The sequence below is a fragment of the Coturnix japonica genome, chromosome 9 (assembly GCF_054131305.1).
Source record: "Coturnix japonica strain WE chromosome 9, WE-NBRP24, whole genome shotgun sequence".
Taxonomy (NCBI): Eukaryota; Metazoa; Chordata; class Aves; order Galliformes; family Phasianidae; genus Coturnix; species Coturnix japonica.
The window spans coordinates 30,999,580-31,013,337 of record NC_140671.1 but is presented as its reverse complement, the minus strand read 5'-3'; the positions used below and the strand labels follow the sequence as shown (position 1 = coordinate 31,013,337).

General features: G+C 67.7%; 2 protein-coding genes across 12 annotated transcripts; one reads left to right on the top strand and one right to left on the bottom strand.

Annotated features, from left to right (window-relative positions):
• Window positions 1-172: 172 nt before the first annotated feature.
• Window positions 173-12,042, bottom strand: ESPN (espin). 11 transcript variants are annotated; one of them, XM_015882503.3, is made up of 15 exons: window positions 11,658-12,036; window positions 10,348-10,541; window positions 8,009-8,195; window positions 7,749-7,931; window positions 7,542-7,673; window positions 7,227-7,446; window positions 6,884-7,155; window positions 5,361-5,522; window positions 5,117-5,288; window positions 4,818-4,844; window positions 3,722-3,867; window positions 3,359-3,640; window positions 912-991; window positions 815-826; window positions 173-716 (listed from the first exon to the last, which is right to left on the bottom strand). In XM_015882503.3, exons 1-15 carry the CDS (start codon window positions 11,949-11,951, stop codon window positions 569-571), a joined length of 2,511 nt encoding a protein of 836 aa, XP_015737989.1. In that variant the 5' UTR covers window positions 11,952-12,036; the 3' UTR covers window positions 173-568. The 11 variants fall into 11 exon arrangements, with proteins under 11 accessions (XP_015737989.1, XP_015737990.1, XP_085365358.1 ...); XM_015882504.3 differs by lacking the exon at window positions 4,818-4,844 and having other exon boundaries at window positions 11,658-12,034; XM_085509232.1 differs by lacking the exons at window positions 173-716; window positions 815-826 and adding an exon at window positions 1,592-3,023 and having other exon boundaries at window positions 11,658-12,041.
• Window positions 11,950-13,712, top strand: HES2 (hes family bHLH transcription factor 2). The gene is made up of 6 exons (XM_085509905.1): window positions 11,950-12,217; window positions 12,300-12,430; window positions 12,489-13,010; window positions 13,080-13,166; window positions 13,270-13,360; window positions 13,427-13,712. Exons 1-6 carry the CDS (start codon window positions 11,950-11,952, stop codon window positions 13,597-13,599), a joined length of 1,272 nt encoding a protein of 423 aa, XP_085366031.1. The 3' UTR covers window positions 13,600-13,712.
• The last annotated feature ends 46 nt before the right edge of the window (window positions 13,713-13,758 follow it).

The following is a 13,758-nucleotide window of genomic DNA, read 5'->3' as shown; positions in this document are numbered from 1 at the left end:
GGCCCTTCTTCTGGGCTGCTGCCGGCCCCACAGCACAGAAGTGGGGCCAACCGGGCTCCTGGATGGGAGCATCACAGGTGGAAGCGCCATGGGGGATGGCACTCAGGCACGGCAGGAGGAGGGCAGGGGGGGCACTGCAGGCAGCCCCAGGAAGGCGCGGGGCACTGCAGGAGGGGATTTATTGTTTTAATCGCCGAAACGCGGAGGGTCTGGGTCAGACGTGGGCCGGGAGCCTCCCTCTAGCGGCTCCGGAGGAGGGAGGAGAGGAGCGCGGGGAGCACACGGCGTGCAGCGATTGCACAGCAGCCCCCGTGCGGCTCCGAGACCCCGCTCTGTGAGGGGCAGCGCTGGGGGCAGCAGGCGGGGCAGCGAGATGGGGCTACGAGGACATGGGAGGTGGCAGCGGGCGCTCCTGCGGGGCGGGGGAGGTGGGAGCACCGGGGGCCGTTGGCGGCAGGAGGAGGGCGCTGGGTGCGTCCCGGTGGGCACCGGGCACGGAGCGGAGCCTCCTCCCACCACAAAGAGCCGGGAGCAGCGCGTGGGGGTGACGCTGCTGCAGGGAACGGGGCTAGTGCTTCGCTATGTCCCCTTTCTTGAGGATGATCTGCCTCTGCCAGGGCGCCAGCTTTGTCTCATCGTACCCAAGAGTCCTTAGCTTTTCTGACTGCTCCTTCTCCTTCTCCTCCTCCTCTCGCTTCTGCTTCTCTTGCTCTTTCCTGTTTGGCAGCAGAGGGGACAGGGCGCTGCGGGTCACCGAGCCCCCCAAGCACACCCACCCACCCACCCACCAGGAGAGGGGACGCGTGGCACTCACCGCTTCTGCTCCCTGCAAAGGCAAAGGGATGAGATGCCGTTAATGTGGGGCTGGGGGCGGCTGGCCGGCACAAACAGCCCCCGCCTGCCCTGCTCACCTCTCCTCCTCCAGCTTCTTGCGCAGGATGTCCCTCCTCCAGGCCGGCATGCTGGCCAGGCGTGCCTCCTCCTCCTTCTCCTGCAACAAACAGGTACGTTATGGCCAGCCCCAGGAGCACAGCTGGGCTCCACAAGGGAAGCTGGGGTGTGCTGGCTCCTGGGCAGCAGCCCTCCCACAGACATCACCCCCGGGCGCACAGCTACAGGAAGCACGGCACGGAGGCAGCATGGCACAATATGGCGTGGCACTGGTGGGATGCAGCTCTGTGGCACAGCACCAGGTGGGTCCTGCTGTCCCGGTCCCCTTTGCTCTCCATGTTACCCCGGCGCAGGGAGCACGCGTGACCAAGGAGCGTGCAGAGCGCTGAGCCCTTCGCAGCACACACAGCTTTATTGCACAGACACGTGGGGGCCCACACTGCCCTGGCACTGCAAACATCACACCAAAGGGGAGCAGCGCCCCGAGCACAACACACAGACACAGCAATCGGCACACAGCAACCTCAACACACAGCCAGCCACGAGACCCTCGAGAGGTCTGGGCACCTGGGACATCACGGCACAAGGCCAAACCCCACGGTCCTCAGAGCCGACCAGCAGCCCTGCCACTATGAGAGCAGCAGGGCAGCTGAGCCATGCCATGCACTGGTCGCACTGCTGCCTGCACCCAGCTGCACACCCAGCTCTGTGCTCAGCAGCCCCACGCCTCCACCATGGCCCTGCCCGGCTCAGATATCGAACATCTCTGCCTCCTTCTCCTTCCAGAAGGAGAAGCTGCGGTCGATGTAGCGGCAGATGTCTTCATCGCTGAACTCTCCCAGCTCCGAGACCAGCTGGGCTGGCTCCTGCGTGCCCCAGGCTGTGGCTGCTGGGCAGGGGGGCGCGGGGCTCGATCCCACTGCTGCCGCTGTGCTGGAGGGGCTGTCCCCAAAGAACTCCTGCTTGAGATCCTCAAAGCCATCGAGCCAGCAGCGCTGACCAGCCTCGATCCGCTCCAGTGCGACGCGGTGGAAGCGTCGGATGCACTCCCAGCTGTGGGTGCTCAGGCGGTCGAACATCTCATAGCACAGCAGGTGCCGGAATCGCCGCTCCTCAGGGCTGAGGTTCATCTCCAGCAGCTGGAAGTAGCCCAGCATGAAGAGGTCAAGCGAGAGGCTGTCGTAGGGCATGGGTGAGCCTCGCACATGGGGCAAGAAGTGCTCGGGCCAGTAGAGCACATCGGCACGGCTCAGCCGCTGGATCTGCCGCCCTGGCACACGGTGGGCCACGCTCCTCCAGCGTGCCAGCAGCCTCGCCACTGCCTGACGCTGCTTCCAGAGCCGCCGCAGCCGCTCGTCCCCATGGGTACGTGAGCCCGGTGCCTCCACCAGCGCCCATTTCTTCCAGTGCTCCATGAAGAGGGAGACAGCGCGCTCCTTGTGCGCATCAATGCGTTCCTGCAGGCAGCTCAGCTCCGTCTGCACCGGGCGGCTCCGTCGCAGCATGCCATCCACATCCTCATCCCCGTAGTCCTCCTCCAGGACAGGCTCACGGGTGCAGCTGTCCATCAGTGCTCCAGCAGGCAAAGATCGCTTCCTCTTGGTGACCCTGGCGCGGGGCACGGGGGCTCCCACCAGCCCCTCATAGTTGGCCTTCAGGCTACGCACCGAGACACCACAGCGCAGGATCTCGTGCCGGGCATCCTGCTGGGTGCTGGCAGCAGCAGGGGGGGACTGCTGCGGCACGGCGCTGCTCACTGCTCCCCCTGCTCCAGGGCTCTCACGGCCCCCCAGCGCAGCCAGCAGCATGGCCATGCTCCTCAGCAGTGCAGAAGTCTTGCTGCACCAGGCAGGCAGGTCCTCAGCACGGCCCTGCAGGCGCCGGGGGTCGAGGGAAAAGCGCTCGGGGGCCAGAGCGGCCGAGAGCGGCAGGAGCTGCTGCAGCTCCTCCTCCAGCTGCTCCAGCTCTGTCTCCACTGTCTGCACCTTATGCATCACCTGTAGGTTTTCGATTTGCCTCTCAATGCGGAGAATGTCCTCCTCCGTCATGAGCTGCCCAAAGGGTCCCAGAATGCCCCCATGGGCAGCGGAGTAGTGCCAGCACGGGGAGGACGAGACGCTCCCAGGCTCCAGCTAGGGCAGGAAAAAGGGCAGAACAGCTCCTGAGGATGCACCCCGCAGCCCTGCACACGCCAACCCCCCAGTACCAGGGTCCAGCAGGGAGCCAGGACCACGCACCACCAATAACCACACGGGATGAGTGCTCCGGAATGGGTTTGCTGCCAGGCAGGGTGCATGGCACCCATGGCATGCACGGCGAGGCCATCCCCTGCATGCGGTGGGGCTGGGATCATCCCAGCATGGCAGGGAGCCAGAGCGATGCGGTTCCGCGCCATGTCCACGAGCCAGATCCTGGGCTGCTCTCACTGCACACAGCTCATGGGACCCCACAGCAAGGCCCCCCCTACCTTGCGCCGCTGCTCCTCTTCCTCCTGCATGCGGAGCTGCAGTTTGCGCACCATCACCTGCCGCTTCCACTCGGGGATGGGCCGGCCCTGCTCATCGTGGCTTGGCACCAGAGCCTCCACATCTGGGGGGGCCACAGCCCCTGGCCCTGGCACTGGCGAGCTCCCATTAAGCACTGGCTCTGGCGAGCCCCCCGCCACACAGCGCGGTGGCCCCCCGGCCTCAGGGGTGGCTGGTGGGGTGGGGGTCCTGGTGGGTGATGGGGAGGATGCTGGCGAGTCAGCCTGTGGAGGGGAGGAGGAAAGTGGGTACTTGCTGTGCCCCCACCCGACCCACAACACATCCCTCTGCCCCCTGCCACCTACATTGGCCCCTGCCTGGCCACTGCCGGAGAAGACGGTGGTGAAACCTTTGCTCTGCGGCGTCGGCTTCAGGCTCTTCCCAGCCTTGATTTCAGCCAGGAGCTCCGAGTTGTCGCCAGTGGGGGACATCATGTTGAACGACTTGGTGCCTGGTGGAGGAAGGCAGGGGGAGTGAGGGCTTTGCTGCTGCCAGCCTCTGCCCCTGGCTGTGCAGGCTGTGGGGGACAGAAGGCTGTAGGAGCCCATCAGACCATCACTCTGCACCCAACTCTCTGGAGCACCCACACCCACAGCACTGACCACAGCCCCCTGGCACCACGCTGCAGCGCTGAGACCACACGGACAGTAAGGCTGCCGGCAGCAGCCCAGGCACGGCAGCACAGCCCTGTGCTACCCTGCAGCCCCCCGCAGTGCCCCAGCAGCCTGGGGCCAGCACCGTGCCCCACAAGCACCCACCGTCTGTGCCAGCCATGCGTGCGTCCCTAACGGCCCATGGTGCCACACCAAGGCAGAGCCCCTTCCCTGCCGCCCCGCGCTCGCCCGCTTGGCTGTGCCGTGCCGGGGCCTGGATGCCCGTTGGTGCCGCAGGCACAGCCGGGTGCTCTCAATGCCATCCAGCTCCACTGAGCCCCCCAACCCCGGGAGCCGGCGCTAATAAAGCAGGCGCTGAGCTGCTGCCAACCAACGCTGCAATCAGCGGCGGGGGAGCGGCCGGTGCGCTCACGTGGCGAGGTAATGCCGGCCGGCTGAGCGCAAACAAAGACTTTCTGTGCGCAGGGCCGCGGGGGCCGCAGGGGGCACGGGGCTCTGCCAGCCCTGCCGGCCCCACGCTCCATGCCTGCCCCAGAGCTGTGTCAGCACAGGGCCCTGCTTCGCACCAGGCGGCACGTCAGCCTTGTGGCCTGGGACACTTTAGCTGCTCCGTGCTGGGCTGCAGGGAGCTCGCCCTGGTGGCCATCGGTGCTGGGAGAGGCTGTGTGACCCCAGCACCATGTGCCCCCAGCATCACGTAAGAGCACTGATAGCAGCACATGCGATGCCAGGGTGCCCCATCTTGGTGCGTTGCTGCTGGCACAGAGCAGCAAGCTGCGGTACTTACTCTTCATCTGTCTCAAAGCCTTTCCTTCTAGGGGGAGAAGAAGACAGGCAGCACAGCGCGTGTAGCAGAGGAAGGATTTGGCCACCACAAGACAAGAGAGAAGAGAAGCAGCCAGCAGTGAGAGCAAGTGGGGGCGGGCAGGCGTGGGAGCCCCCGCGCCGACACCGGAGGAGAGAAGGACAGAGAGACCGTCAGGAGCCGCGCCACGTGGAGCGCACCATGGCGCAAAGAGAAGCGCGAGGGCGGCCAGGAGGCAGAGCCACGTGCCCGGCAGCGCGGTGCCCAGAGCCCCGACTTACTTCCCGTGGAGGAGGAGGAGCGGCGGGGCCCGGCGGGTGGCGGAGGCGGTGGGGGTGGTGGGCAGGCGGCATCGGGCAGTGGCGGAGGTGGCGGTGGAGGTGGCAGCTCAGTGCCGGGCTTGCTGTCTGCCGGGCCCCCATTGTGCATGGTGTCCGCGGGCAGCACGGAGCTCTGGAACAATGCGGGCAGGGGTCACAGGGGGTCGGGGCACTGCAAGGCACGCAGCACCGGGGCTGCGCTCACCTCCTCGCTGTGTGCCATCCTGCGTGGGCCGGGCAGCTCTGCCGCGCTGGGCCCCAGGTGCTTGTAGTAGTCACCTGTGCTCGGCTGCTTGCTGAAGTTCCGCGACCGCCGCGTGGAGTCGGCCCGGCGCAGGCCCTCGGGGCTGCCCTCGCGTGACACCAGCTGCAATGGGAGCGCAGCTGAGCGGGTGCGCAGGGCAAGGCCTTGGCACAGCCATGGGGCTGAGGCCACGCGTGTGCCATGGGCTGGTGGAGGGCCTCGCTGGTGCCTGGCACCGTGACCCCATGCCCAGGAGCCCAGCTGAGCTTCCCCTGGGATAACCCCCTGGGAATGGGAGTGCCATGTCCTGGCCCCGCGGATTAGCCAGGAGCTGGAGCTTATCCCCATGGCCCGGAGCCCCGCTGCAAACCTGGCAGTCAATGTCACCATTAAGGCTATAAGACCCGCAGTAGCGCGGCCTCGGCTCACCCCTTTGCATACCTCTGGGGCTTTGCAGGTCATGCTGCGTGACACAGCACTGCATCCGCTGCTGGGTGAGGGATCCCACTGCGCCCTGCATCCCACACCCCACTCTCAGGGCCCCACTATTTGCATTTCCCTGCATGCCACCTCCACCCGAGGCATTTGCATGGCAAGCCCAGCTGCTCCGTACAGCCTGCAGCCTCCACTAAGTCAACAAGTGCCAGCTCGGTGCTTCCTGCTCCACCGGGCACTGAGCCAAGCCTGGCTCTGGCTCCGGCAGCCATGGCCCCAGCCCCATGGGAGGGTGCAAGGGTTGGTGCTGTGGGATCAAGCAGCACTCATGCACCCGGCACCAGCTGTGCCTGGGCTCACCCACACCCCATGAGTAGCCCCAGTTATTTGTCCTGGGTAGGGTTGCTCATTAGCCCCAGTTCCTCTAATGAATCCTGTGGGGAGCACGATGGGGAGCTGAGCCCAGAGCAGAGCTGGTGCACACCATGGTACCGAGCCCCCATCCCACCCGCCCCAGAGCCCAGCACTGCCCAGCACTGTGCACCAGGACCCTGTGGCCATGCTCCAGGCCCCTGCCCCCAGCCAGGCGCTGCTGCCCATGGCCTGAGGACCCCAAGCCCCCTGCACCCTGCACCCCCCCGCCCCGGGCGGTTGCGCCCCTCTTACCTGTACGTCCCGCTGAGCCCTCTCAGCTCCTGGCAGCACCAGCAATGCCACCCGACACCTGCGGCGCGGGTGACACCGGAGCCGGGCACTCAGGTTACAGCTGCTGCCTGCACCCCACGCTTCCGCACAGCCGCCCACGCCCAGCTCGCCCAGGGACGCTGCGTCGGTGGCACCGCCGGCGCCACGTGGGCTCGGCACATGCCACCCACACGGTGTGGCACGCCAAGCTGGCACAGCCAGGGCATCACAGCCACCCGCTGCCACGGCAATGCTGGGGCACTGTTGGCCTCTGCTTGCCATACCCCCCTGCAGTTAGTGGCCCTCACGGCCCATTCGTGGCACCATCCCCCCTGAGCTGCCAGGTCAGGAGCACGGGGCCGTACCTCTCTGCGCAGTGCCTGGCTCTCCACGTGCCGCAGGTTGTTCTTGGCCCGCACGTAGATGTCGGCGGTGTCGGGGGCAGCGGGTGGTGCGGGCGCAGGGTAGGCTGGGGGTGGGGGGGGAGGGCGGGTGGCAGGAGGGGGTGGCGGTGGGGGGAAGCTGGGGGGTGGCGGTGGGGAGCCCTCGCTCGCCAACCCTCTGCCCTGTGGCCGCGTCTCGGGGTTCAGCATGTCCATGTAAGCCTGCATGTCCGTGAGTGCTGGCTCAGGGACCCCTGCAGGGGGGAGGGGGTGTCACAGCAGAGCTCAGCCCACGTCCCCCCTGAGCCCTGCCCCAGGCACTCACGGGCTGCAGGGGCTGCGTGGGGGCCACCCCTCTTCTCCCCAGTGCTGGACTGGCTGGAGTTGCAGGAGTCATAGTTGGAGAGGGTGCTGGCAGGAGAGCCAACCTCAAAGCGCGCCTGGGGTGCCGATGCCGTGGTGTTGGGCGATGACATGCCCGAGTCAGGCTGACGGCACTCCCCATCTGCTGAGGGGTCTCGCGACAGCACGCGGTGCTCCACACTCTGCAGCACAGTGAGTGGTCAGACAGCCGCACCCAGACCCCACACAGCCCCACACCCCCTGTGCCCCTGCCCCACGTCCTTGTGTGCCACGATACCATGTTCTCCACGGTGCGCAGGTACTTGGCGCAGTGAACGTGGCCGTTGTAGTCGGCGAGGTCGGCCGCTGTGTAGCCATCCTGGTCGCGGATGCTGAGGTCAGCGCCGTTCACCACCAGGATCTGGCAGCACTGGGAGAAGGGGCACAAGACAGGGCTGGTGCAGTGCCCCCTACCCCTGCATCCCCCCTGACTGCTGGCACCCACCTCCAGCTCGCCGTTCTCAGCAGCGTCGTGCAGTGGTGTGCCGCCCCATCCATCCGCCGTGATCTCACCTCCATGCAGCAGCAGCCAGCTCAGCACCTTGGCGTGGCCGCGGCTGGCAGCAAAGTGCATGGCTGTGGCTCCATCATCGTCCCGCTCTGACAGGCTCACCGTCGTGAAGCTCATCTGCAGAGCACAGGGATGCTGAGCCGTGCCATGCCGTGCTGCACCGTGCCACCACACTGTGCCCAGGCAGCACTTACCAGCCAGACGATGACGGTGTTGTGGCCCATCTGGGCCGCAGCGTGCAGTGGGGTCATGCCGTCATTGGCGCGTACGTGGGGGTCGGCCCCGCAGTCCTTCACCAAGTATTGGATGATCTCGAGGTGGCCCTCCTGGCAGGCGAGGTACAGAGGGGTGGCACCGGTCTTGGTCTGGGCACTGAGCGTGCTGCAAGCAGAGCACAGTGCCGGGCGCCTGCAGCTCCTCTGATGGAGCTGTCCTCAGAGGGCACCAGGACATCTGGGGCAATGGGGTCATGCAGATGCAGAGCACAGGGGTGTGGGATTCACGGTTATGGGGGCACAGGGGATCTGTATGAGGACACGTAGTCACAGAGGATGTGTAGGACACAAGGGACATGTGGATGTGCAGGGACACGAGGTCATGTGCCTGGGGACATGCATGGCACAGAGCAGGCAGAGCAGAGCCCGCTGCTGGGACCCTCCACCCCGCAGCCCCACACAGACACGGCGGCTGCTGCAGGAGGTCACTAAGTCAATAAGCTCGGGCTAATCGCATTCCTTTGGCTGTTTTTGGACACTGCAATCTAGCAGTATTTTTAAGTAAGCAGCTTAGGCACCTGCAGCCAGCAGGGCAGGGTGGACCTGCATGATGGCACTGCCCAGCCCCACTGCTGGCCATCACATCCCCTTCCCATTGGGCGGCACTTGGCATTGCATGGCCTGAATCTCCCATCCCACATTCCCCACCCTGCATCCCAAATCCTGCATCCCTGCTGTGCAGAAAGCTGGATTTTTTGAGTGCTCCACAAAAAGCTGTTGAATATTTAAAAAAGGAAGTGCAACAAATACTCCACTCTGTTATCACACAGATCGTGGGCCCTTAATAATTGATCCCTGTAACCGTGAGACAGTCCCAACCGGCACTGGCCCCACGCTGTGCCGTGCTGCAGGGCTCTGTCCCACTGGGGACAGTCCTGGGGGGTCGGCAGAGCCCCTGGGGAGGGTTGTAGCCATGTGGTGTGGGTGCACTTGGTACGTGCCCAACCTTTAATTGCCATTTCCCTGTTATCAGGGCAGGTTAATCCACTCTGGTGAGTGCCGGCTGGCAGCCAGGGAGTGCTGTGCCAGATGGCCACGACCCCGCGCTGCTGCCTGCTTTGGGACCAGCTGCTGGGGACCTGCGGGTGGCCAAGCTGCAGTAGGATGGGAGTCACAAGCTGCCCATGGCAGTGCTGGGAACACCCCAAACCCCCCCCAGTGGTGCTGCAGAGCCCGGCACGCACCCACCCGATGTACGTGCAGATCCCACGGCACCCCAGGATTGAATTTCACAGCTGTAACAAAGCCTCCTCCGAGGCACAGGGCGAGCAGTAAATAATTCAGGGGCCACCTCGGCAGGGGAAGGCAGCTGGCAGCAGATTAACCCCAACAGGAACGTGAAACTCAGTGTGAAAGGGTTGCTGCCAAGGGAGCTCTGCAGGAGACGACACAGGGCTGTGAGGGAACAGGGCCTGGGGTGGGAAGGGTTAACTTATCTGGGCACGGGGCAGCACAGGTGCCCCCAATGGTGCAGGAGACAAAGGGCAGCGCAGCCTTACTTGGGGAGCTGCCTGCAGGTGGGGAAGTGCTGCTGGGGGCTCTGTGGGCACATGGGGAAGGTGAGAGTGGAGCTGGGGCAGCTCGAGCAGGTCTCTCGTGTCCCTGAGCCTGCCCAGCGTGGTGTGGCAGGGAGGCACGTCCCTGTGCCCCCCCAGCCAGGGCCCCTGTTATTTATAGACCCTCTGCCCACCGTGGGAAATGAGATTAGCGCCGTGTAATCGCATCGCGAGCCCGGGGCGGCTCAGCACGGGGTGCCGCGCTGCATCCCAGGCACACGGGAAGGGCTGCACCGGGGGGTGAGGGCACCGTGCGGGGCCGTGGCGATGCGCAGCCGTGGGGTCCGGCCCTGCGCTCCTGGAGGCAGCGGGAAAGGTCGCCTCTCCTCCTCGGGCAGCCAAATCCATTTACATAATGGAGGTGGACAAAGGCGGCTGTGTTATCGCCCCGTGCCACGAGCGCTGGGAACAAACCCGGCTCCGTGGGCAATATTTCTGTCAGCGCTCGTTGCGCTTCTCCTCGCTCTTAATCTGCGGGTGATAAAGCGCAGCTGTGCGCCCAGGTGATAACGCTGCCGCGTTGCCCTTGGAGCTGTGCAGCAGGGAATGGATGCGGCCGGCCCTCAGCGCTGGCCCCTGCCCAGCAGCCGAGGTGGGGGGAGGTGGCAGCGGGCGCCCCGCTCCCCCAAAGCTTGAATCCTCCCCGCACTGCCGAGCTCTGGACTCTGCCCCGAGCCCCCCGAGGGCAGCAGGGGCCGTTACCTTGGGCAGTGTCCTAAGAGAAGTCGCAGGGAAGCGAAATCCCCTTTGGCCGCAGCGTAGTGGACCGGCAGCGCTCCCGTGTCTGTGGCTGCCGTGGGGTCGCTGCCTCCGAAGCGGAGGAGCCACTCGATCACCTCGTGGTGACCGAATCGGGCTGCGAGATGTAGGATAGTGGCACCGGAGTTGTCTGCGTCCTGCGGGAGGGAGGGGAGACGCCATTGGGACCCGGGACAGTTCTGCACCTCCAGCGAGGGAGAGCGCGTGGGGCGGGGGGCCGAGCTGGAGGAGTGGAGGTACGGGCAGCCCCGCGGGTACGAGAGGATGGGCCTGGAAGGACGGCAGAGGATCGCGGTGCCATAAACGTGCCAGGTTCCCGTGGGCCCCAGCAGCGTTTTACCAGCCCGGCGCCGCACAAAGCCCCGCTTGTTCTGCCGCGGGGTCAGCGCTGCCCCGGCCCCGCTGCTCCCTTCGCTCCGCGGGGCACGAAGCTGAGCTGGCCTCGGGCCAGGACTGCGCCGAACCGTGCGGAACCCGTCCTTCCTTCCTGCTTAATCACCTCTGCCACCCCTCCTCCTCCTCCACGTCACATGTTGTTCCCTCTCAGCCAGCCCGGGGCAAGCTGCTTATCTGCCCCGGGGCTCGCTCTGGTTGTATAAGCCCGACAAGGTGCCGGTGCCCCCGGGTCACAGCGCCCGGACACCCACCCCAGCCTCCGTCCCCTCCTCGCGGGCCTGCGTGGCTTCGTCCCGCGTGTGGCGGATCTGCGGTCCCGAGCGCCATTCAGGCAGCTCAGCTCCCACCCCCGCACGGGTCCGGGCCGTTCTCCGTCGAGCAGCGCGGAGGCCGCGCGTGTCTGTCCGCTCCCGGCAGAATCTGTGCGTGACCTTGACGCCGTGGACAGACCCTTCACGCGGACCCACGCGGCCGAAACGCTGCTTCCCCCGCCGGACCCCGACTGTGGAGCCCCGGCTCCGCGATCGCCCTTCGGGGCGCCGATCTCCGCTCTGCCCCGCGGCTCAGGGGACCCCCGCTGCCCCTCGGCACGGGCTTCTGCCCCGCTGGGGACCGCGGTAGCTGAGCGGGCGGCTCCGCTCTGGCCCGAGCTTCGCAGCGAACCGTGGCGGTCTCCGGGCCGCGTCGAAACGCCTCCGGGCTCTCCGGTGCCCCGCCGGGATCCTCCCCGGGGCCGGAGGTGCCGCAGGGGCGGGGGCAGCCGTCCCGCCCCCCCGGCCCCGCCGCCCGTCCCGCGCTCCCTCCGAGCCCGCCCCGTCGAGCCCCGCGCCCCCTCCCCGGCCCGCGGCCGCTCGCACCTGCACGCCGCAGCCCCCCTGCGTGAGCAGCCACTGGAGACAGGCGAGGTTGCCGGTGGCGGCGGCGTCGTGGGCCGGCGTGGCCCCGTTGCGAGCCCGCGCGTCGCCGCGGAGGGCGGCCTCGGCCGCCAGGTACCGGAGACAGGCGAGGCGGCCGGCGCGGGCGGCGTGATGAGCGGGAGAGGCTCCGAGCGCGTCCCGCAGCCCCGGCCGGAGCAGCCCCGCCGCCCGCAGCCCCCGCAGCGCCTCCACGTCTCCCTGCCGCGCCGCCTGCAGCGCCCGTTCCAGCGCCATGGCCCCGGCCCCGGACCGGCCGCGCCGGGCCGTCCGGCCGCCGCTTGGCACTGCGCGGCGCTCCCGCGGAGCCTCGGCCCGGCCCCACCGGCTCCTCCTCCTCCCCCGGGTCCGGCCCGCCCCGCCGCCCCCCCACCCCCGCCCACGCCGCCCCGCGCCGCGTTGCCCCTACGGGAGCCCGGCCGTCGGGGTACGGCGAACCACCCGCCGCCCCGTGCCCGTTCCCTTGGCGCAGAGCCGCCTCGCTCGGGGCTCGGGGGCCGCCGGTACCCCTGAGACTTCGCGGCATCCTGGGATGAGACCCACGGAGACACATGGCACAGGCTGAACTGCTCCGAGTGCCCTGAGCGGGGCTGCGGGGCTCCGCGCTTCTGTGCGGGGTGCTGCGGGATTCGGGCGGCCTGCGGGAACCGGGAACGGCCGCCGTGCCCCTCAGCAGCCTTTGGTGCAGCACCTGCGGCAGGTGCGTTTCAGCCCCGGTTTGAAGCCCTCGGGACCAGAAAGTTGCTTTCAGATTTTCAGTGCGCGTAACGGGAGTCACGAGTCCGGGTCCGCGCTTCTGCTGAAGGAAAGAGGCGTCAACGGGACCGGGACCTGCCCGTCACTGCCCGGGGGGGGGCGTGGGGTGTCCGCAGGGTGAGGACCCCGCTGTGCCCCCGCTCCCGGCGGTCCCCACTCGTTCTGCAGCGCTCCTTTCTCCCAGCAACGGCAGCGGGGGCGGGAGCCGGTGGGACCGACGGCGCTCACCGGGAAAGGGCCGAGACCCCCCGCCCCGCCCGGCCCCGCTCCGTCAGCACCGCGGACAGCGGCGGCGGCGGCAGCACGGCGGACAGCGGCGGGGCCGGGCCACCCTCCGCCCGCCCCTCTGCCCTGCCGGCCCCCCTACCTGCACGCCCTGCCCCCCTACCTGCACGCCCTGCCCCCTTACCTGCCCACCCGCCCGTCCCTGCCCCACCACCCCGCTCTCCTTTCCGCACGGGGCCCGGAGGCGGGGCGGCCCGGCGGCTCATAAAGGCGTTGGCGGTTCCGGAGCGCGATGTCCCCGCCGAGCTGCGCAAGGTGAGCTCCGGTCTGCACGAGAACCAGCTCCGTGATGCCGGGCCGCCCCCACGGCCTCTTCTCCTCAAGTCCCTCCTGGAGAAACGCCGCCGTGTCCGCATCGACGAGAGCCTCAACCAGCTCAAAACGCTCATCCTGCCGCTCGTCTGCAAGGCTGTGAGTGCCGCGGCCCGGCCCTGCGTCCCGTCCCTGCCTTCCCTCAGCCCGCCCCGTCCATCCCCCCTTCCCGGTGCCCGTTGCCCACCACCGCCCCTCATAGAGCTCCCGCTGCTTCAAGCTGGAGAAGGCGGACATCCTGGAGATGACCGTGCGGTTCCTGACGGAGGTTCCAGCTGCTCCCTCGGCACCAGGTGAGGCCCCCAACCAGCCCCCACCCGCCGCGGCCCGGCCCGGTGCTCACGGCCGTCTCTCCTCAGAGCCCACCGAGAGCTTCCGTGCCGGGCCCGCCTGGGTGCTCTGTTGGCCCCCCCACGCCGCCGCCCCCCGCCCGCAGCTGCGTCCCGGAGCCTCCACCGCCCACCTGCCCCAAGGCGGCCAAGCCACCACCCCACGCCACGCAGCCCCCACCCCATTCTGTCGGCCCTGGTAGACCCCCACGAGCAGCTGTACAGAGCCCTGTTTATTTGTACAGACCCCGTTGTCGGCCCGGGGACCCCCAACCCTTTGTACAGATAAACCTTTGGCCAAAGTTTTGCAGTAGCTGTACCCAGCAGTGCTGGCATCGCCTGTCTCTCCCACGCCTGGTGCG